This window comes from Symsagittifera roscoffensis, chromosome 4 (assembly GCF_963678635.1).
Source record: "Symsagittifera roscoffensis chromosome 4, txSymRosc1.1, whole genome shotgun sequence".
Taxonomy (NCBI): domain Eukaryota; kingdom Metazoa; phylum Xenacoelomorpha; order Acoela; family Convolutidae; genus Symsagittifera; species Symsagittifera roscoffensis.
The window spans coordinates 38,946,399-38,970,898 of NC_087065.1; the positions used below are offsets into that span (position 1 = coordinate 38,946,399).

General features: G+C 35.0%; 3 protein-coding genes across 3 annotated transcripts; 1 reads left to right on the forward strand and 2 right to left on the reverse strand.

Moving 5' to 3' along the window:
- Positions 1 to 9,384: 9,384 nt before the first annotated feature.
- Positions 9,385 to 10,191, reverse strand: LOC134844874 (leucine-rich repeat-containing protein 3B-like). Its single transcript, XM_063861692.1, has one exon. It carries the CDS (start codon positions 10,189 to 10,191, stop codon positions 9,385 to 9,387), a length of 807 nt encoding a protein of 268 aa, XP_063717762.1.
- A 4,132-nt stretch (positions 10,192 to 14,323) lies between these two features.
- On the forward strand, positions 14,324 to 17,011 carry LOC134845059 (uncharacterized). Its single transcript, XM_063861901.1, has one exon. It carries the CDS (start codon positions 14,463 to 14,465, stop codon positions 16,956 to 16,958), a length of 2,496 nt encoding a protein of 831 aa, XP_063717971.1. The 5' UTR covers positions 14,324 to 14,462; the 3' UTR covers positions 16,959 to 17,011.
- Positions 17,012 to 19,619: 2,608 nt separating this feature from the next.
- Positions 19,620 to 21,939, reverse strand: LOC134845263 (tubulin beta chain-like). Its single transcript, XM_063862209.1, has 3 exons — positions 21,847 to 21,939; positions 21,475 to 21,694; positions 19,620 to 21,351 (listed from the first exon to the last, which is right to left on the reverse strand). The coding sequence occupies exons 1-3, from the start codon at positions 21,901 to 21,903 to the stop codon at positions 20,288 to 20,290; spliced, it is 1,341 nt and encodes a 446-aa protein (XP_063718279.1). The 5' UTR covers positions 21,904 to 21,939; the 3' UTR covers positions 19,620 to 20,287.
- Between the last annotated feature and the right edge of the window lie 2,561 nt (positions 21,940 to 24,500).

A 24,500-nucleotide genomic window follows, 5' to 3' on the forward strand; every position in this document is an offset into this window, starting at 1 on the left:
CTTCTCTTATACAACACCACACAAAAACGACAAATTATGCCAATCCTGATTGCACAAACTAACGAACGCACTTCACGAAAAACAATTCACTACGATCGGACTGAACCAAACACTTGACAGATTCATAGCACAACGCGCAAATAGGTTCTCCATCAACCACTATGATCACGCACTAACACGCTACATGGAAGATACCCCAAATGAGGACGACCCTAATGTTAGCCCACAACTAACAGAAAATTTTTTTTAAACCCGAATATGTCTTTCACATAGGTAGTACTAACAAAACGTTCGATAACATCATCGTTACAGCACTCAAAATACTAAAGCATACGAGTCATACTTCAATAGATTTAACCTATTTGCACTAACTTTCACTTCCTTTTACCTAAGGAACGTGACTTACACTGTTCGCATGAAATCATGCTACCAATAAAATTAACACATACATATACATTTTAGAAATTCATACAACATCACTATATATCTATTTTACCAACATGTAACCCACAACACAGATTTAATTTCATTAACTCAAAATACACTTCACCATTTTTCTTACATTTCACTTACTGCTTGAAGAATACTAATCTCCACGGCATCCTCCGTAACTATGATCCAATTCGCCAAATGTATATATTCTGCCCAGTAAACAAATCCTTTGATGTTGATGGTTCCCGCCCACTAATTGTGCCCCAAGAATATATACAGCCCATTGAAGTCACTATACTAGAATCTTCTATCCTTAACACTGATACTTACCAGAAATTGTATAATTTAATCTAAAACACACGTCACGAATTCTCACTTGATAACGAAGAACTAAACAACATCAGAGCGCTGGAGATTCTCTGACCTCTACTTCAATCTAAAAAGATCATCCGCATGCTTGAAAAACTTCTCATATCATCAGACACAACCTGCACTAATTTCTTCAATGGAGTTTTCACTGATGAAAACCCTCCTTAAGTATGCAATAAATGTTTTAACTGAAAAATAAACAAAAATACTCATCATTTTTATGAATTTCTCACTATCCTATTTTAGATTTCACCGATCTTTCATCTGAAATTAAAAAATCGCAATAAAAAAAAGAAACTCTTTTTTCTCAGCTTTTAAATTTATATTTAACAATGACAAAAAATTAATAACGCAGTAAATTTCAACAGCAACATTTTGAAAACTCGGCAGTAAAATTCAGATAATTGAGGCAGTAATTTCACAAAATTGGAAATAATTTTAATCAAAATTAACCTTTTGATGTGACGCTTCTTTTGTAAATTCCTAAATATCTCTTCACTCGCCCACCTTTCACGCACACTCACTCTTTCCACCAACTTGCACAACTCGGCCACTAAGAGTTGTTTAATCAATGAGTTTTAGGGCTTCAAATCTAACTGATAACAACTCAATTTTGTTTTCACCCGTTTCAAACTGTCCTTCAACTCGGCTCGAAGGAATTATAAGAGAAAGCTTAAACTGACCAACGCAGCTTACTAACGCCACAAAATCACCAACTAATAGCATGAATAAGAAAGAAAGCCCCACGGTACGCAAACCGGATTAAACCCAGATTAAAACAGAATAAATTATTTTTTTGAAACCCACTCTCAAGTTTTATTGAAAACAAAATAAACACTAAAAGTCTAAAGAAAAACCCAAAACATAATTTTCTATTTCTGAGAAAAGGACACAACGAAGACAAAAAACAGAAAAACACCTGATAAATTGAAAACAAAAGGTTAAGCACAATAAGAGACTCTGCCCAAAGAGAGGATGAAATTGTAACGCACTCTGGACTCACCACCCAGAAAGCTGTCGCTCGAAGTACATGACTCCACGATTTGCCACGACCCCGATACGCTTTTGTTGATGGAAGTGGATCCAGGGTGAGCAACTGTTTTAGAATAACCGAACTAAATAAAAATATTTTTGCGAAAACAACTAATAAAAAATCGTAACTAAAAACTGACTTCACTAACAAGATCTAGATATATAAATGCAATGTAAAAAATTTCTTGCAGTTTCCACAACAATTCTAATAAATCTTAGACTACAGTTGTTCTCCTTTTGGACAAGGTCCAAGACCAAATCGCAAATAACAGTATACACTAGATCTATTGAGACTAGGAGATTTAAGAGTAAGATTAAGATTAGTATTAGACTAAGAAGTTGCACAAATCTATCCGGCCGAAAATAAGTTAGCGTGACGAACAGACAGTGTACTTTTTCTGAAATTACTCTATGAGAAAGCTACATCAGGCTCAAACTTATTTCTATTGTGCATTATTCTTAGACCTGCAATTTTTCCATTTTCAATGCAACGGTCAATCCTGTCAGGGATCGTGATGTCATAGGACAAGACAGCAATGGACCAGCTGATGTAGGAGGCCCTTCGGAGAGACACGTGCTCTCGGTTCCAGTAGGGGGGGGGGGGGGGGGCTGAAAGGCCACAAATAAATTCAGTGCCATCGCCATGACATGATATGCCGACACGAGTCCAGAAGAGAACGAATGCGCTGGAATGATTTTACAGAGCACAGTCTATAAAACAAAAAAAACGGCTTGCTGCGCAAGTTTCTTTACATGCTTCCGTTACAGTTCTAATCAAAACTACAATTTCGAAACTTTCTGTTCTAGGGTTTATTTTAGGGCTCATTCTTGGGTTCAAAAAACTACAACTGTTTGCAAATTGACTTGAAGCAAAAACCCTCTTTAAACGTATACCTGAGTTAAAACGCAATTCAGCTTCTTGAAAGAATCTGAATTCATCTTAAGGCAACCTGTGATTCATCATTAACATTAATTTATGTCTTGAAATTTTAGAACAATTTAGGAAAGAAATGCGCTATCCTGACAATAATTCAAGCTTGCGATTGATTGTAGATCACGGAAATATACACGTTGAATGAATAACTGGTCCATTTTAAATTGGTGGGATTTGAGTTATACTTGTTTGTGTTCATTTTCTGTTGCCACAGAATTTTTTTTAATTTTAATGTAATTGAAATTTCAACTTAATTTTCCGGCCTTTGTGATGTTCTTCGAAAAACTTCATGTATTTTAAGTTTTTACAGCTTTGAAACAAAGTTTAACTACCGCCGTAGTTTTGAATTCAAAATTGTTTTGTACCACAAGTTCGAGAAAACTCAGGGTAATTTTTTGAGCAGTTTGACCTTTTTCCAATCTTAAGCTCTTTCTATAAAAAATGGTAAGTGATGAATAACTTTGTTTTTTTGCTAAAAAATTTTCAGTTTTAAAAACTGTCATGAGATCATTGTTAAATGTTTTGTTTGAGCAGTGGCTGAAAACCGTATCAGGTCATTCGTGTCCCAGACATTTATGTCCCGGCAAAAACAGTCAAATTGCAAAAGTGTCCAAGTCATTTGGTTCCCTGACAAAATTGTCTCAAAACTGTTCAAAACTGTCCGGGCTATTGCCAAACTAGTTAATGACCGAAATTTTAAAATATGCTCAATAGGAGGGATTAAAAATCTCAATAGAAGGGATTAAATCGATAAAGCCACGCAACTATGCAATCAGACCAGAATATACTTTGAGCAGCATTTTAGAGACAAAGTTAACAAAGGACTAAAATCATTTACACATACCTTCTCAGCTAATTATCGCTTGATTTATAATGGTGCCAAACGAAGAAACGAGAGATCATAAAGTGTTTGTTCTTGCTCTCGAGTTCATGTTGACAATGTAAATTCTTATGACAAATAAGAATAACGAAATGCTATTTATGATGCATAAGCAAGTTTCAAACATCGAGTTCTAACAGACACCTCAATTTCGTGGCGATGAGTTTTATCTAAATGCAATGGCCGTATACGCGCTTTCCAAGATAACATCACCATCATAAATGATCACAATCATTTTCCCGATCCAGCCGATATTGGAAAACGAAAAACCAGGACAGCTCTCAACACGAGAGCATTTATTGCAGATAAGCCACTACGTCAAATAGTTCTTTCCGTCCAAAGAAACATCAACAGAGAGACTGCAGCAGTAATCCCGAGCTATTCGGCCAGCCAGAGGACGGTTAAAACAGGAAAAACGGCCCAAAATGCGCAAACGCTAATCCTTAACTGATTCTGAACTGCAAGAGTTGCTGAAAGTGACACACGAGGTCGAACGTTTCCTTTATTTTGACTCTGGACCTAATGATACCAAGCGAATAATGGTTTCCTCCACTCATCCAGGACTCAGTGGCATTTTCAAATTTTGACCAAATTACCAGTGGTTTTTTTAAATTTCGACGAAAACTTTTTGTCGGACCGGAGTTTGGAACTTCAGAACTTTTGACCTTGAAACCAATGACTTCATCGCTCAGCCAAACGCGCTTTTAAAACTCAAACTGTTCTTGAAAGTTTTTTTCTACTGTTCTGTGGCTAATTGGTACGCATAGTATCAACGATCAAACGACTTCAAAAGAACCAAGTATTAAAGATCACAAGGTCAAATCAAAGATTTCATTTTTGCGAAACAATTTTGGACAATTTTGTCTGGGACATGAATGTCTGGTACATCTTTCTAACTTCGGACTGTTTTGTCAAGGACGCAAATGTCTGGGACACAACTGTCCATGCGCCGTTGAAAACACGAGACTGTGGAGCTTGTTGTAGATGTTTCGATAAAAACTTAAACGAATTTAATTAACAACTAATTATCAACTTTAAAAAATTAATTAATCAACTTTTTCCGAAATTTTTGCAGCCTGAGTTTTTTTCCAAAACTCGCTAGAAAAATAAATTTTTATAATTCTAATAAGATAAAAATGTGCTAGTTTCAATTTGGTTTTATTTACGATTCAGAACATCTTCAGGCTTAATGAAAAACCTGATAGCATTTAGAAAAAAATCATACAGATATGAGTCTGTAATTTTTAGTTAAAAGCCACAAACTTATATCTTGTTACAATAAACTGCATTCATTTTAAAATGAACAAAAAAAGAACAAAAAAACTCTACATGTTGGAGGAACATTTGTAAATTTTTGCCCAAACATCCATGAAAGTCCAACAAACCAACTTTCTGGCTTTTGATCGAAACTTTTTGCAAAAATCTAGCAAAATTTTTAAAGAAATTGATAAGAAGTCGCTAATTCTGCATTATTACGAAAACATGATCAAACTAGGGAAAGAGGTAAATTTGCTAAAATAAGGACGATGCGTTACCTCGAAGTTTTTCTATAACAAAGAAAATATTTCAAAATTTGTAGAGTTAGGAAATGTTTTTATAAAAAATTTGAAGGTTTCTATGAAGTTGCAATTTAAGATTGGAAAATGTTGAGAGGGTTTCTAGTTTTTTGAATTGCGGATGATTTTTTTCAACTGAAATAGGAAACTCTTCTTTGTATGAGTGTTTTTGTGTTGTATCAGATTTCTTATGATGCTTGAATTTGTTCCGGATTGTTTTGTGTTACATTTCGTATTTGTTTTGACAGATGTCCCTCCGAGTATAGGTTTGTACGGAGTTGCAATAGAGGACGGATAAAATGAAATAGATTTTGAGATATGGAAGTTTTTGTGGAATAAAAATCAAACTACATTAGAAAAGTTTTTGAGCTAATTTTGATGCTTTTTGAAATACAGATGACTAAAAACGTCGCACTTTCTAGGACTGTAATTTGAAATTTGTATTTTTTTTGAAAACTTTTTAACCGGACAAATTAGGACTTTCAAACATTTTTTTTTGCTCATTAAATAATTCAAAACAAGTTCTTGGTTTTTACTGAGCAAGAAAAATACTAAGCTTTTCTTGTTTGTACGTTTTGTTTTCATGGTATAGTAGCCACTTACAAAATAAAGGCAATTTTCAACTTTAATCTTAAAATGTGCTGCTCTCATTTAACAAATTTTGAGATGAAAAAGTTTTTTATAACAATTTTCGAAACTTCATTTTATATTAAAATTTATCACAAAAAGATTTTTTTCTCGTTTTTTTCTCGAGGTATCGCTGCCTTCAACTGATCTACGAATAAGTGCTATTTTATACTGAACTTATATTAATTAATCGAAAAGGTGCAGAGTGTATCACTAACTAAAAATTTACGTCATGAAATTTTTATGTTTTGTAAATTCACAAAACTTTCAGCTTGCCGTACTTAGATGTTTTCATACAAGACTGAATTTTTTAATTTAAATGTTCTTATAACTTTTTTTTTCAAAATATTTCAAAACTCTTTAATTTTATGTGAATTTTTACTGCTGTTTCTTAGTTTTCTTCAGTATAATTTGCTTTGTTAAACATGAGTTCAAACTAAAAATTTTGTGCAATGAAAGCATTCAGTTTTCAAAGCATCAACATTTAATAATTTATTGAACTTTTTTAAGTTGCAAGTCTAGGCTTAAAAATATCAGCTAATTTAAAAAAAAATCTTTTTTTCCACAAGTGGTTCAAAAGGACTCCTTATGGGGAAATAATTGGAAACAGGATTTAGCTGGAGGCGAATGATCTCACTGAACACACTATTTCTATCATATGATGATTCACTCAAAAACAACAGAACCTCCGGGAAAATATCTGTCATTCCGCAAGTTTTGGATTAAAAAAAATATGGCTCATCCCTAGACCTATAGAATTATGGTCTATACCGACCAAAAAAGTCGCCAAAATTTTTTAGAAAATCATTACTATTTGTTGGCTATTGTTTTACAGTGACCTACAATTTAACTCCCCTGCCTTTTGACACCTTGCCAGATGATTGTTTAATGAGTTTGATCTTCGAACTACTTCAAAAAGACTTGAAATGATGTAAAAATGAAAAACAAATCCAATAATAAAATTACAAATTAAACAATTTGCATTCGCAATTTTGTTTTTGTTTTCTTGCATAACAGCAGATTTTTAATTTAAAAAAATCAAAAAATTACCAAACTGATCAAATTTAGGCGCAACATTGAAACAATGATTTTCAATTTTTTTGATCTCAGCCCTATTATCAGCACAAACTCAAAATCGTATTACTGAATGCTTAACAAAAATATTCCAATAAAATTAAGGAAATTGCTGAGAAAAAAAAACGAATTTTGAACACAAAATTTTAAAGAACAGCCAAAAAATTTCTAAATAAATTTACAAAATTGCCTATTCTAAATCAAATTTCGGCCAAAAATTTACTAATAAAGAATCAGTGAGTAGGTGCGAAGATTTACGCACAAACGATTGTAAACGACAAATTTGACACACAAATTTAATGATGCTTAGTAGTATCATTTTTTCAGACCAAACGCACCAAAAGAATTGGAAATATGACAAAGTTACGCTATATAATTTAGGTTGTGGTCACAAATATAAATCATGAAATTGTGAGAAAGACAACAAAATGATTTTTGGCATGCTTACTTAAATTTTTCCTGATTTTTTCCAAGATACTATTAAGTGTTTCTGATTCGAATGAAAACTTTTTCGAAATAAAATTACTGATTATCTTCTGAATTCTACGATTTTGGGAATAACTTCAAAAAACTGCGACGGAGAGTTATACAATGTGACAATATCAGTTTTACAATTCCATGGTTAGAAAACATTCTTAACTATATCTGTCAAATACAGTAAAACATTTTCAGTCAAACCAATTTTTGATTGATTATACTGACTTTAATTGATATGTTTAATTGATTGCATTTGAGAAAATATTTTAAAAAAAAACTATCAAAAAATACGTTTGAATTGATTTAAAATTGACATGAGTTGACTTATAATTGAGATGAAACGAATGAGTTCTACCCAATTGAGATTGAATTTTTTTTTGTAAAACAATGCTAATATCTAAAGAAAAAATTGCTTAAATCGAGACAAAACCTTAAATATCCCAGCTGCGCTTTAGAGCCATTTTGAAAAAAATTTATTTTGATACAAGAGAAAAAAAATATATTATTTCTTTTTCTTATTTAATCCTTAAACAGGTGAATTTAGCGTCTCGTATCCTTAAATTATACCAAGTTACTTGCATCAATGCAATTTGGAATAATTTTCCAAAGAAGGCGTTTTTAGGCACTTTTTGGAAAATTTTTACCTAAAAATTGCGTTTTTTCGGCGCGCTCCCCCGCGAAATTAGTATCCCAAAATAGTACCAAAGGGGGATCCTTTGGGTCGGCACAGGGTCGAATCCCTGAGGGGGAGGGGCGCTCGCACCCCCGCCCCCCTTAAATCCGCCCCTGTATGTATTTATCGCTCTTATTTTTACCATTTATTGAATCATTCTAAGATTGTTTAGAAGCCAGCCTGGATTTACATTGTTGATTTGTGAACTTTTATCAAAAAGCATGGATTCTTTAGCCTCCGGGTCATGTTAACAAATTTACATGTTTGCCAAAAGGCAAAAAAATCATGGAAAAGTTGCACTCAGCTAAAGTAATGTATATGTATAGAGCTTCAAAGCCCTTAGGGGTGCAAATGTTGCCTTAAAGTGTCTCTGTGAGCTTATTTTTTTCTAGGAATCACTCCATGTGCATTTAATTACCTGCCAACGGTAATGAAGCAGAAGTAGTTGAGCAAGGTCACAGTAACTGCAATGCCGATTGCCTCTAGGATTTTGGTCGTTCGGATCCCCTCTGGAGAAAGAAACTCTCATTAAACTCGAATTGGCTGAGTCGTTTTGTCCTGTTAATATTTCCATTTTTTGGGGAAAATAAAAACGAAAATCAGGTAGTTTTTTGTCAGCCACAAAAATTATTATACAAAACAAAATACTGCACATTTTCAGAAGCGAATTTATCTCGCTTACTCAAACTTATCACTGACGATTTTGAACATATCCTTGAAAATCATTAATTTTTTAGGCTCATTGATTTTTGGTTAATTTTCTTTTGTGAACTTTTGCTCAGGCACAACCGATGGGCGAATAACTCAGAAAGGCTTTTTATAAATAATTCTCAACTATTAAAAAACGATTAAAAAGAACACAAAAAACGCAATTCCTTTTAACAACCATCCTATTTGAGAGCAAAAAAAGTATAAACTAATTTCGAAAATTAATTAATCTGTTTGTTACTTAAAGCAGTACTCAAATAGTTTACAAATAAATTTATCTAAGGCAAGTATGATTTAGCATGGGAAATAGAGAGAATATTTAGCAGCATTAGTTTAAACATTAAATCTCAAATTATATTTAGTTGAATTTTATGGAAAAAAATAACGGCGCCCGATTTCGATTAAAACAATTTAACAACACCCTCCTCTAAAATTCTGCATGTTAATATTCTGCATCTTCAGAAACCTCATCCAATTGAAAAATAGATTCGAGAAGAAAAAAGATGTGTGACCAGCTGCAAACTCATAAATGGTTTAGAAACGTCTGGTATGACCAATAATCAAGCTTCCAAAAATTTTTTCTCTTCTAAATATAACGTTTTTTTTTGTAGGTAAGTTTTTTTTAGACTCCGACTTCACACCGCTTCCCGAGCGAAACTCCGAGTGATGCAGTCGGCTGCTCTTCTCGTAGATTTTTTTTGGCCAGTTCCGTTTCCGAGTTGTCCTCGTCTGCCGAGGAGTTTCTTCTCACTATTACTTCATCCGCTACAGTAACTACAATCGATACCAAAACGGTCAGCACTGACAGACAGATTATGACGAAGTCGTGCGTTGACATTCTCTGCTCGCAAAGGTCATTGAGATTCGACAGTTGCTGACCTTCGAACTTTTCAGGTGTCGCACAGACTATAGGGTCCATTTCTATTCCTTCTAGAGTTTTGAGCTTGTTCCAGACCTGTTTGAGTGGACAGTTGCAATGCCAGGGGTTGTTTCCAAGTTTGACCCGAATTGGTTGGGTAGCTTTTGCAGATTTTCCACCATCGCCATAAGCTTGAAAAATTCCATCAAAAACCAGCGAATTTATAAATTTCAACTCGTTATGTTGCAAGTTGACCTCTTGTAAATTTGAACATCCTCGGAAAATTTCGGCGCCCAACGAAAATATCTGATTACTTTCGAGATCAGCTATTTTCAAGCTCTCTTTTTCTGCGAAGGTGGAGTTGTCGATAAATTCAAAGAAGTTGCTCGAAAAATTGGCAAATGTAACTTCGGGAGAAATCTTCGGAAATGTTTTCAGGTTGCTGCCTGAACAGTCTATGGTTAATTGTCCGTTCGGCTTCGGAGAACATGCACAACTTTCGGGACAATCTTCAGCCATGAAAAGTTTGCCGAAAGTGAATAGCAGAAAGAATATTGCTGTCGTATTCATTTTTTCTTAAATATTGAAGACAGAAGTTATTGCAAAATTCTAGCAGTGCGATGCGACGTTTCTTTGAGTTTCTCGATTATCGATTATCTTTTAGTAGTTATGTAAGATGTTATATAACTTGGCAGTAAGAAAAAGCTTGATTTCAAATTTTGTTGTGACAAAATAAAAGAAGTGTGTAAAATAAGTCGCGTTTTTAAGTTGTTATAACCAATTCTTGTTCTTGCAAAACTATTAAATATGCAATGGTTAAAATGGTTAAGAAGAATCGCTCTGATGCATTTTGATTCACGTTATTTTCATAAGACAGATCAAAACTTGAGAGAAGTTGAAAGCAGCATAATAATTTTTGGTTCATAAACAACTGTTGAAGCAGTCAGTAAACAGAAAGCCGAGGTGTGGGAGCATGATTTGGAAGGGCGTTGTTAAAAATCGAAATCCTAGTAATCAGGGGCGGATCTAAGATTTTCTCGAAGGGGGGATTTTCAAAAAATTATTAATCATTTTGTCGACATCATTTTAGGTTGAACAAATTGATTTTCTGAGCTTTCACAAATCGCTAAAAAGACGCTATTTCGACAAAAAAAGGCATTTCTAGACTTATCGGAAAGTTTTTGTTCAAAATTTTGCGTTTTTTTTTGCGCGCGCTCTTAATCAAAATTAGTATATATTGGCGATAAAGGCGCATTTAAAAAAGTTTCAGGGTCAGTCAGCCAAAATGGATATGTCAAAATAGCACAGAGAGAGACCCTTTGTGCCGTCAGGGGACTGAAGCCCTAAAAAAGGGGCGCCCACTCCCCACCCCAAATCTGCTTTTGCTAGTAGCGAAATCCTAGGAAACACCTACGTCTGAGAAACAGCTGACTTTGATACATTCTTTGAATAAGAGAACAAACACGAGCCTTTACACTGGGTTGTTTTGTAAATAGCTTGATTCTATTTTCGAGATAAAGATCGACCAAAATGAGTTACATAAATCTAGCTTATTGAACGATTTTAAAGTATTTAACGAAGGAAGTTTTCGTGACAAATTTTTTGTTTTCTCTGAGACTATCAGTAGCTTAACATTAACCTTAAGCAAAGTTTTTTAAAATGACTTTTTTTTGGCAAATGAGTGTGTTAAAAAAATTTAGACCAAAATGACGCTGGATCATTTTATCATTCTATTTTTATTTTCTGCCATTTTGAGTAACTCACAGAACGTTGTTGATTTCATAGACTAAGCGTTGCTGATTCATTCTAAAACTAATAAAATAAGTAAATTTTCTAATTTTTTCAAGCGTTGTTATGGTTTGTACAATACATTTTTGTCTTCGACCCGTAACTAGTCTATTTATTGTTCCGACTTTCGATACGAAAGTAACGGAATATTTGTGCTCGCGGTGGGTTTTTTTTTCTTCAGACAAATTTCGACTTTTTAACTAGCCATTTTTGACGGAATTTTTTTATATCATTAAGAAAGTATTATTGTCCTGAGCTAAAATTTGAAAAGATATTTCTCCTGTGATCATTTTTCGTAAAGTTATGAGGGTTTAAAGGTTGCCATTTTGGCCATTTTGACCAATTTGGGACAATTAACGCGCGATATAATTCGCGCTATTAACGCGTAAGCGGAGAGTTAATCCGTCTTATAAATCGTTCCAAATTGGTTGAACGAAGCTTATTTGTCATAATTGATGTGTTATAAGGAACAAAAACTATCTTATTTGTACTTTATATGGCGTGTGGGGGATGATTTTCATAAAAAATTTCAAAATTTAGAAAAAAAAATTTTCATTTTTTTTTTCATATAATGTTTTTATGATATTACTGCTGCTCCATAAACCTTCAAAAGCAGTCGGAACATTCAGGGCTTCGCCCTGATACGAGCAGTCTTGTTTTAACTTTGTTTTTGATATCTTTCGGGATGTAAATGTATAGGTAGGCTAGAATGGAACAGTAGTTTGCTATTACCACCGTAACATTCACTGCAAAACTTGTTTCAGTTCTTCTCAACTTTTCATTTTTTCAATAGGAAGAAGGTTGAAATAGATATTCATTGGAAGACAAAATAATTTTTATAAGATCCGTTTAAACTAGTGATAAATCAACATTGTATACTTTGATTTTGTCTCAAATTCTTTTATTCAAAAAACCATTTTCTCAAATTGGGTTGACTTTGGATCAAAAATAACATAAACAAAACTTGCTTAGAATTTCAACAAACAATACTATCAAACATTTTGCTTTGCAAAGTTTGGGCCCAAAAATGTACCTTAAAATGAAAGATTTGTTGGCTTTTTAAGTCCATTGAAAATTACGCCGAAAGTGCCGGGTCGATCACGTACATAAGTATATCAAAGTGAGCCTCTTACCCAGTCTTACAAACTTTAAAAAGGGCATGCTCTCCTTTTAATGTTTTTTAAAAATTTTTTAAATAAAAAGATGGTGTTTTTATAGTAAAAAAAACCTTTTTGTCTATCAAACAAACTCAATTAATTTAATTAATATTCTTAAAGTTTTTAGGCTAGCTAAACGGCACATTTTGGTATAGTTATGTCAACGATCGACTCGAGAGTTTTGGCGTATTTTTGATGGACTAAAAAAGTCAAAAATGATCTACTTCGGCTGAGAACTTTGGGCTCGGATCTCGAAAAACAAAATGAACTATAATATTCTGCTGAAAAACTAAGCAAATTTTGTATTCATCGTTTTTCGACTTAGATCAACCCACTATGAGATCAGCGCATTTCAAATTTCAAGTTTAATTCATTCCGTTTGGATAATTTAAATCATCACTGTACAGTGTAAAGTATTAAGAAAAAAGTAGCGATAAAAATAGTTAGTTAATTCACCATGCAAATTTTCATTGTATCACGACAACACTATATTATTGTTCCGAAATTTTTTTATATCATTCGAAAGGTATTGTTGTCCTGAGCTTAAATTTGAAAAGATATTTTACCTGTGATCATTTTTCGTAAAGTTACGGGGTTTTAAAGATTGCCATTTTGGCCAATTTGGGACAATTAACGCGCGATATAATTCGCGCTATTAACGCGTAAGCGGAGAGTTAATCCGTCTTAGAAATCGTTCCAAATTGGTTGAAAGAAGCTTATTTGCCATAATTGATTTGTTACAAGGAGCGAAATTTATCCTTTTGTACTTAATAAGGCGTGTGGGGGGATGATTTTCATTAAAAAATTCAAATTTTAGAAAAAAAGTTTCATTTTGTTTTATTTCATTTAATTTCTTAAATGTTATTACTGCTCCATAAACATTAAAAAGCGGTCGGAACATTCAGGGTTTCGCCCTGAAACGAGCAGTCTCGTTTTTATTAAACTGAAAATACAAAATGCGGTGAGGGGAGAAGGAGTGGTAATGTTTTGTTTCGTACTTTCACACCCTCCTCCCAACCACCCTTGAATTGTTTCGTATTTTCAACATTTGTACACATTGTATAATTGTCATGAAAATTGGCACGATGGCTGATAATTGAATTACAAGTTAGTTTGGTCTTGATATACAACTTCGTAAAATCAATGGTTGGCCCGTAAATAGATGTTTACATCTGATGGAGGGAAAGTGTAGAAGAGCCCACAGTTTAGCCAAAATGGAGAAAATATAACAAATTTCAAACTATTTTCTCTAATCTCGGGAAAAATGAAATTAATAAAGTTATAATATTTTCATAATTCTATACTTAACGGAAGCTCGATATTCCATGATGGCGAAAAATGAAACGGTGGTTAAAAGTCGGTAACAGTTGAGAGTAATAGTATCTGAAAAAAGAGTTGAAATTAAGTACTTTCTACTGGTGTCGTCTAAAAACGTTGCAGTTGAAGTTATTCAAAAACAAAACGGTATATGCCAAGTTGTAGCTTTATTTTGCCTCAAAATTTTCTGGAAAAACCATATAATTCTGTAAAATGTAGGGTATCTTCCGTGCTTTTTCATCTGAATCATTTTCAATATCTAATGCATTGATCGCCATAGGAGTAGATTTGCAATAAAAAAAAATCTGTGGTACTTTTAAAGCACATTTTCCATTATATTTTTGGTTTTTATGGCAAAAATTAAATTCCATAGCGTTGCAAAAAATCCACGTGCGTTTGTTGAAAAAACGTAATACTTTTTTACTCATGATGCAGATCGTACATTTCTTCATGCTATTTCTTTTGTATGCACAAATTGAGCTCTTATGAATTATTTGTGTGACTTACTTTTGGTCGATTTTTGGCGCATATACCGCATAAACTGTTTAAAAGCTAGAAGCATATCGAGTCCTTAAAATTATGAGTAACAATAATAAACAGCTGCCAAGCTTTAACACCAGCACCAAACCAGCATCAATGGCGCTCAAAACTCAAGGAAAAACACTCCGGGACACCCGTAAACAAACAAACAAATTGGAACAGGAGAGCAAAAACATGGAGGAACGATTGAATGACCTCAAGATGCTTCTAAACAGAGATCGAATGGAACGTAGTACCAATGCGGCATCGGCTAATGCAAACATCTGGGGAAGTAGCACGGCATCATCTCATTCCGGAACTCACAGACAACCGGCCGCAGGCGTTGCTGGAACCGCTGGATCATCAGGAGTTATGAGTCTCGCATCCGCGCCGGTGTCGAAGAGCAAGTCGACTCAACAGAAAGAAAATATGTTTCCGAAGAGAGTTAAAGTTTTGAAAGATATTCCAATTAGCGAGCCTCCAAAGGGCCCCGATCAAATCATGGCCTTTGCAAAAATGATGGATCGGAAACCTCTGAGTGGAAATTATGCACAGAGAAGTTCCACAGAAAACAACCCAATGTGCCCCAGCTGTTCGAAAAAACACGTGACTGTGATATGTACTGAATGTCAAGACTATTTCTGCAGTATGTGTTTCGCCAAAGGTCATTTGAAAGGCGAGGCGAAAAAGCACAAGTCGATACCGTACGATGAAAATAAAGTACCTGAAAACTTAAGACAGTCTCTGGATGCTTACGGCGATGTCTCCAACTTCACAAAAGACGGAATTAAATTTCAAAATGTCGAATACTCAAACGAAAGTTCTTCTCAGAAATTTCCAAAAAATGAGCCAAAAAATTTCGAAATGTACGACGAGGAAGCTTCCGCGGCATCTTTCCAGGAAGCTTTGAAAGAGTGGCGCCAAGCGGGCTCGGCAACTAGCCAAAAATCAACTAACGGACTCGTTTCGACAGCATCGAATGGTATAACGACAAGCAAAATATCGAATAAAAGCAACGTGCCGAAAAAGTCTGTCCCAAAGCAGAGCAAAGCAATTGGAGCTGACAATACACTTGAGCTGAAAACTTCAGACGATGTAATAGCCGAGTTCCAATTCAAAGAAGACTCGTCATTGACCTATGCCGAAAAGCTCCTTCTGAAAAAGTCATTTACTGGCAATGGAAGGAACGAGAGCTTCTCGTCAAGAAATGGAAGCCGTATGACCGACACTGGAGCTGAAGTAGCGCGGGAGGACGAAGAGTTAAACGTGGAAATATCTGAAGTTCGCGAAAATATAAACCGATATTTTTCACCGCGAAACACGGAGCAAAAAAGGAATGTTCTAGAAGAAATAGAAATAACGGAAGTTTTCGATGAGGACGATAGTTTGAACGGCCCAAATGAAACTACACTTTGTAGCGTTATGGAACCAGATTTTGAGTTAAATTACGGATCTCAACTGAACAATATGCTAATAGAGCATCAAAAGCCAAAAAGCATAGAAGAGTTAAAAGCAAGGCCACACAACAGTGCAAAACCACCAGAAAAGAAAATAACCTTACAAAACTCCAAAAAATCTGAAAACGATGCCCCAAAGAGAGCAAAAACGCCAGCATCTAGCAATCAGCCGAACAATTCCAAGTCGAAAACCCCCAGAACGCCGAAAACTCCAACAAGGACATCAAAACAAAAGTCAAATTACAAACAGGAAGCAAATACATCAGAAATGTCTAGGCCTACCTCGGCCATGAGTTTGACCAGAGAGCCCACAATTAAACTGGCCGAAATAGCTAAACTGCCAAAAAGTGGAATTATTGTCCCCACAGCGGATGTAAGTAGTTTGTTCATGGTAGGCGTGGAGCAGGGAGGCATTGTAAACAAAACTGAAAAGGATCATTTTACTCGAAATGATAGTAATATTAACACATCGACTTTGATTACTATACGCAAATCAAAAGCCCCGTGGAGACCTGGTTCTAGCCTTCAAGATAAACAGGAGGAATCTTCAAAGACAACCGCAGATGCTAGTCAGCAAAATGAACTCAGAGAACCGGAAGGTTTCCAGGAATTTGAAAATGAAATCATGCTACTCGAAAATATGGGCCGCGAATCCACACGTAACAAAACGGCATCCAGTCTTGGCACAAAACAATCAAAAATGAGAAGTGCGAAAATTTTGGAAGCCGAAAAAAGTAATGAGAAACTGGGTGCACAGGGGCTTCAAACGTCAATTGCTCTTGGGGAAGCTTCAGACGATGACGACGATGAAAAGACTTTAGACGACCTTGAGTACGAACTAGCTTGCAACACTGGGCGTCTCAATGAAGACGGAAGCCGAATGGATAGAATAACTCAAGATCTTCAGGGTATTTTGAATGACCTTGAGGTGACCTCAAACGATATCGAAGACGAAGATGATCTCAATCGGACAATAATAAATGAAGATGATGAGAATGATTTGAAGTTCACGCTTTCGATAAATGAAGAAATGGAAAAAAATTACGCAAGTGATGAAGACGACGATGAAGATGACATGAAATCAGTCCGCAACTTATAAGCGTCCTTTATAAGTCTTAATTGTTTACCTTAGAAATTCTGTTTAACCTTTAATTCATGTATTGAAATCTAAAATAAGCTTTCACCGAAATTCAGCATCAGACTCTTGAGAAACCACGCATTCATTTGTCAGACAAAAACTCAAATGCAATCAAAAACACGCAAAAATAACAAGCAAAATGATCTCAGGCTAGTAAACAAAAACACGACCAGCATAATTTTTCAGGGCCAAATATTCAAGCAAAAATATCTCAGGCTAATTAACAAAAACAGGACCAGCATTATTTTTCAGGCCAGAGCTTCTATATAAAAAGTAGAAAGTTCCAATGCGAGAAATTAGATTTGTTGTAAAAGTTATGCATTTCAATTATCATGATTAGGTTTTTTTTTCACGCCAAACATCGCAAAGGAAAAAACCCGAAAAGCATAAGTTCTAAACTTTTATAGCCATTCATTCTTTTCAAACTTTCTTTGAGATGTCTTTACTTGCGATAATTGATTGTCAAAACATGACCAAATTTGGCTGAGAGAAAATCAAAATATAGTAGGTCAAACCCAATCGATACATAGGTCAAGCATTGCCGAAACATAGTTCAAAATATGGCCAATAAATAGGTCTAAGACAGTCAAAAACTTTTCGCATTTCTCCAATTTCTCTCAGTCTGATTTTCTCAGAACTTTTTTCACGAAAACCTATTTATTTTCGAACTCAACCATATGGTTGAATGGATTGAAACTCTTCTACAAAAGCAAATGGTGCTTCTGAGAGCAGCTAAAAAGAAGAGAGCTGTTTCTTTTCGATTATGCTCAATGTTCCTTCATGATCACATATTCCTAGATTCCTAAAATTCCTAAAATTGCTAAAATGATCACATATAGTTTTCTAATTAAGTATGACTCCTTGTATGGAGTTCGATGTACAGAAATCAAACATTTGGAACATATTGGCAGTCTCATTTTCGGGAAAATCAAATCTGAAATAAATTACTGTTCTTTAACAAGTTTTCAACATTTTAAAAAAAATTTCGTCTGGAAGTTTGAATTCTTTTTCTTCAATTACTGTTGTCGAACACTCTGTTTTACTTGCACAGACTATTCTTGCTTTGCAGTTGAATCTATTGGATATTTTGTCTATTGTTCATTTCAGCACTTACAGCTTGTAAGGAATTGTGAAGGAACAGTGCCCTAGTCGATCAAGGGAGGCACTCTCCAAATACGAACTTGCTAATGGCGCGAATTTTCATGAACGATTTGTAGTTTGAAAAATGGAAGTTAATTGTTAGATTTCTGTTGGAATAAAAATTTAGCCTGTTGATTCAGTTTTCTCAAGTTGGGTTAATGTTATCAACAAAGCTCTAATCATAAATCGTTCCAGAAACTCAAGGAGCTTAAAAGGCTTCAATTTTTTTCTTTGAAATTCGAAAGTTGGGATTTTTTCAATTTGCAAGAGAGTGGAAGTTCATATTTCTGTCATTTTTTAAATTGTTTTCAGACCGAATTTTCGGTATGGTTGTCTCTGAATTTTTGGTATAAATTCTTGCAAGATAACCTCCATCTTGCAAGATCTTAGAGCCTTATAAAAGTTTCTTACATCATAATTTTAAAGCCTTAGAAAAGTACTGTCAGTATGGGTGAAAATTTGCTGTGAGTTTTTTGGTTTTTCAGACTAAATTTAGTTTTTAGTGGCTATTTTTATTTTGTATGGGAACCACGCCAATTTGTTTTGTATGGAACCATTTTTAGTAACTTATGGAGTAACGCATTTTGTATGTGGACCAAATATCTCTTTTGTTTTCAAGATACTTTCCTTAATAAGTTGAGCAAAAGTTCAGCTCAAACAAAGAAACGCTTAAACTTTACAGAAAAAAATCTAACTTACAGAGTTGAAACAGTGGCGCATGCTGCTTTTTTCTACGGGATTTTTTCAACCACAAATAAAGCTTCAAAGATTTTGTTTCGGTATTTTTTCTGGTTAAAATGAAAAAAACTGCAAGTAGGATGGGGTAGAATGAGCATCAAGCACGAACGGACTCTGTCGTTTTCCGCACTAAAGCCTTTTCAGTTGTGATTTGAGAGACATTGAAAAATTCTGAAAAAAAAATCTTCTTCGTGTCGAGAAAAACCAGTTCGAAATATTTATGACTTTTGGTCTAATTTCAAGCTAATAAGGCTTAGCAAGCTTACAAAAACTAATTTATAATTAGTTTTTGGAGTCTTTCATCGCCAATCTGGGAATCAAAATTTCAGAATTCAAAAACAATCTGAAAAAAAAAAACTGTTTTACAATTGTCTTATTTTACTATGAATATCGAATATGTTTAAATAATTTTTCATCAAATCTAATTACACATCATCATTATATTTAATACAAGAAAAACAAGAAAAATTAGTTTTAAGCAAATTAACATAGTTTTTGAAGTTTTTCTGCGAAAAAAAAAATACTTTTATTAAACTTGAATTTGAAAAAAAAATTTTTGTTTTGGTATTTCAGGTCATTTCTCTTCAAATTTTTTTTCCAGTTTGCCTATGTTACTATGACTGCCGAATATGCCCTAAATTATACTTTTGTGTCAGATCCTTTTATCACACCACAAAGGAAAAAACTACACTAATTTAAAAGAAAAACACTTTTTATGTAGTTTTTTCAGGTTACTACGGTTGGCACATTTTATGCTATTTGCACAGTAACCGGCTATCCTTGTTGGAGTTTGCTTACGTTAGGCTTTTTAATTAGTCAAATTTTTGATTGATAATTTCAATAATTGCATTAATTAATATAATATTCAATTCTATCATAATTTTATCGCTGTGACGTTAAAGAGCAGTTGTGTGCTAATTAACATTGGTAATTATGATGGGAAGCAGGGGCGAATCTAGGATTTTCTCGAGAGGGAGCGGATTTTCAAAAAAATTCGAAAATTTTGTCGACCTTTTTTTTAGATCGACCAAATTGATTTTACGAGCTCTGCCAAAGCACCAAAAAGACCGTTTTGGCCAGATTGTCTGCGCCGGAGTTAAAATTTTGAAAAAACAAGCCAAATCGCGTTTTTTCGGCGCTCTCTCCCCCAAAATTAGTATATATTGGCGCAAGAGGTGCCTTTAGAAAAGTTTTAGGGTACGTCACCAAAATAAATATCTCAAAATAGTACAAAGCGGGGACCCTTTGGGTCGGCAGGTGGTCGAGTCCCTGAAGGAAAGAAAGTGTCCACCCGACCCCCCGCCCCCTCCTCCCGAAATCCGCCCCTTATGGGAAATCTGTTTTCCAATTTATTGCTACATAGCCCTTAGAAATCCATATGGGATGAAAACATTTGTTATTTTTTGTATGTTTTACGCCTCCTCTTCTCCGCCATCTTCTCCCTCGAACTCCCCCTCCTCCTCTGCAGTGGCATCCTGGTACTGCTGGTACTCGGACACTAGATCATTCATGTTGCTCTCAGCTTCAGTGAACTCCATCTCGTCCATTCCTTCTCCAGTATACCAATGCAAGAAAGCCTTTCGTCTGAACATGGCTGTGAATTGCTCACTGATTCGCTTGAACAGCTCTTGAATTGCAGTGCTGTTTCCAATGAAAGTCGCCGACATCTTCAAACCCCTAGGCGGGATGTCACAGACTGCAGTCTTGACGTTATTCGGGATCCACTCGACAAAGTAACTGCTGTTTTTGTTCTGCACATTCAACATTTGTTCATCGACTTCTTTCATGGACATTCTACCTCTAAACATGGCAGCGACTGTCAGGTATCTGCCGTGTCTGGGATCACAAGCGGCCATCATGTTTTTAGCGTCAAACATCTGCTGTGTCAGCTCGGGTACGCTCAGAGCGCGGTACTGCTGACTTCCTCGAGATGTCAAAGGTGCAAATCCGGGCATGAAAAAGTGCAGCCGTGGAAACGGAACCATGTTTACAGCTAGTTTCCTCAAATCCGCATTGAGTTGACCTGGGAACCTGAGACAGGTTGTCACTCCCGACATAGTTGCCGAGACCAAGTGATTCAAATCACCATACGTGGGAGTGGTCAGCTTTAGGGTCCTAAAGCAGATGTCATACAGTGCCTCATTGTCAATGCAGAAAGTCTCGTCGGTATTTTCGACCAGCTGATGCACCGACAAGGTTGCGTTATAGGGTTCCACGACAGTATCGGACACCTTTGGCGATGGGACAACAGAGAAAGTATTCATGATTCTGTCAGGGTACTCCTCTCGTATCTTGGAGATGAGAAGAGTTCCCATTCCGGATCCGGTACCTCCCCCTAGCGAGTGGGTGAGTTGGAATCCCTGAAGACAGTCACAGCTCTCGGCTTCCTTTCGAACGACGTCTAGCACGGAATCAACGAGCTCGGCTCCTTCAGTGTAATGACCTTTGGCCCAGTTGTTTCCAGCACCTGATTGGCCTAAAGCAAGCAAGAACTCTTGTTCAATTTAATTTAATTGTTTTTATTTTAATGCTTGCCGGAGCCAAAAAAAGTATTGTCAATTTTCAACGAAAATCTTTTAATTTTGTGTATACTTCTCACCAAAAACAAAATTATCCGGTCTGAAGATTTGGCCGAAGGGTCCGGACCTGACGGAGTCCATGGTGCCTGGTTCCAGGTCTACCAGAACAGCTCGAGGTACATATTTGCCCCCGGTTGCTTCGTTGTAGTAGACATTAATTCTCTCTAACTGGAGATCGGAGTCTCCCTGGTAGGTGCCAGTTGGATCGATGCCGTGCTCGTCCGATATTACTTCCCAGAACTAGAAGAAAAAAAATTTAAAAAATTTGCAGGTTATACACCTTTCCCCTAATTTTTTTAGTATTGAGGTAGCGATGTAACAAAGTGATGAACGCATCTCCGAGTTAAAAAATATCCCAATTTCAGCCTAGATAACTAAAGCAAAAGACTCACCTTGGCTCCAATTTGATTGCCGCATTGACCGGCCTGCAAGTGAACAATTTCCCTCATTTTGATCGTTTAAATTTCAAGTCGAACAAACCAAATCTGAAAACAGCAAACATAGAATGAGGAATTCCGTTTTATTTAATAATTAAAAAGAAAATCTGTCAAGACAAATCAGCGATTCAATAATTGATTACGGTTGCCAAGACAAAAATGCTGATTCCTCAAAATTACCTGGCAAATTTGAATACAATTTGCAAACAATAAATGAGAGAAGAGACAAGATTAATTGCTCAAAATAAGTGATTTTGCCACAGAAAATAAATGATTAAGGAAAAATGGATCCAGTTTGTACCCAAAGCATAACAAAATGAGCTAAAAAAATGTTAACACACTTTTGCCTGGTGTTTATTTACCAGAAAAAAATATTTGCTACAATAAAACAGGCCATGTAATATGATGTTGCGAGTGAAAACTGACCACATATTGCAAGCATGTGGTCAACGCAGGAAATAAACATTTTTCAACTGTCACTATTTCTGCAGTTTTCCAGTGATTTAGTTTGCTCATTTTATGAAGTGACTCATTTTTTGAAGCAAGTTAGCATCCATTTTGTTGCTACCATAATGATACCGTATCACAAGACTAAAAGTGAGAAAAAGTTTTAAAAAAGAATAGCCGTTGTTGTGCAAGAAGCACAGAAAAATTGACCAAAACAATAAAAACGTATATACATTTTTTTTCAAATTGTGTCGTTTTTTTGTTCGTGGTGTAACAAAAAGATCTGAACGAACCTCTAAAACTTAGACATAGTTAGTAGAATTGTAATTTAGGTAGTTTCGAAAACCGTTTTCCTCAAAAAAGGGTAGAAATCAGGGGCGGATTTGGGGACGGGGGGACGCTTTTTCTCAGGGATTCGACCCCCTGCCGAACCAAAGGGTCCTCCCTTTGAACGAATTTGAGATATCCATTTTTGGCTGACGGACTATAAATATTTTCTAAAGGAGCCTTCGGCGCCAATATATATTAATTTTAAGGGGGGAGTGCAAAAAACGCCATTTTTTGATAATGTAAATTTTTTTTAATAAAAGCGACCGAAAAACGCATTTTTTTTGATAAAAATTTTCCAAAAAGGCCTAAAAACAATGAAGCGCGGTGATCGAACATGGCGTCTACTTGTTTCCACGCTGATGTGCTATCTTAATTGAGTTTTGAAAATACCAAAACTGCTGGTCTAAAACTTTTTCATTTTCTTAAGTATATTTTAAGAAAGGATAAAATTTTTTTTGTTGTTTTCATTGTTTTAATTTTCAAAGAAAGTTAGAAAGATATATGCAAGAGATATATAATTTCAGCATAATTTTACAAAGAAATTGTTGGACAATCCTTAAGTCTTTGCATGCTTGCACTAGTCTAACTGCATTTAGAAGGAAGTTTCACCTTTTTTATGATGGTTTCAAATTGCGAATTGTTTATTCGTGGAAGTTAATCGCGCACTCATTATTGTTCTAAATGAAACTGGGGCCAGTTCAAACTGTTATATTAATTCCTTCCGCATATGGTTCAAAGTTTCGTATAAAATATTTGATATTGCCTCTCCAAAATTATAGTGGGTCGAAATTTCACTTAAAAAGTAAAACTAGTTACAGGGCAGTCGGAACACTCAGGGCTTTGTCCCGATCAATAAGCATTGTTGAATGTTCAAAAACTCAAAAAATTGATATTTGGCTAGCTTATACAGGCGATAATATAATACGTTTGTCGACAAATTTTCATGGATGCTAAGCTTACATCTGACGACTCTGAAAAAAACAGCTATCAAGCCGGCCAATATGATGATAAAAATAATATTAATACGCTGACAGCCTTCTGTTTTGGCTCAAACTTTGAGGTTGCAAAAGTTCTCTGAAAATACCAGACAGAAAATTTTCTTTTTCCAAAAAGGGAACAGATTCGATCTTTTTTATTATTGTCATCTTTCACGTCAATCTGTGGTTCTGATACTTTTTTCTTTTGTTATGATTTTAGGATTTTCATATGTTAAAGACACGTTTTCAACCCAAATTTGAAGCTTCTCAATATGTTACAATCACAAGCTTCATTATTTTTTCAATTGGAACAATAGAACTTTAAAACACCAAAGAACAAAAACCTAAAGAATCATATTAAGTCAGAAAAACTCTTCTTTAATTTTTCAATTGAACTGATAATTTTGATAATCTTGCCTAGAATTGAAAACTTTTGAAGACTTTTTTGAAGTTAGCAATGATATTAGTCTTTTGTTGTGCAAGTTTTCTTGCAGTAATTGTTTCAGCAGGGGTGAGTTTGTCCAATAAACTTAAACTTTTGCTCCTATTGCCCAATCAGTGTAGATCAACTATCTGCTTACACATCAGCTTTAACATTAACGAGGCTAAACTGTGCATTGGATAATCGCACAATGTTGTGTCTCTGTGTTACTAGACTCCAAAAACAAATCTTTAAACATGTTAAAATTTTGTCGCAACGAACGACGAAAAAGAAAGATGAAAATAAGAACAAAAAAAGCGTCCTTGATGCGAAATCTGCTTAGGATTTACAAAATACAGCATTAAAAGGAACAGTAAACAAAAAAGCCCACATCAAAATTTTTATTTCATCTTGCTTTTTTCAGTTCGTCATTT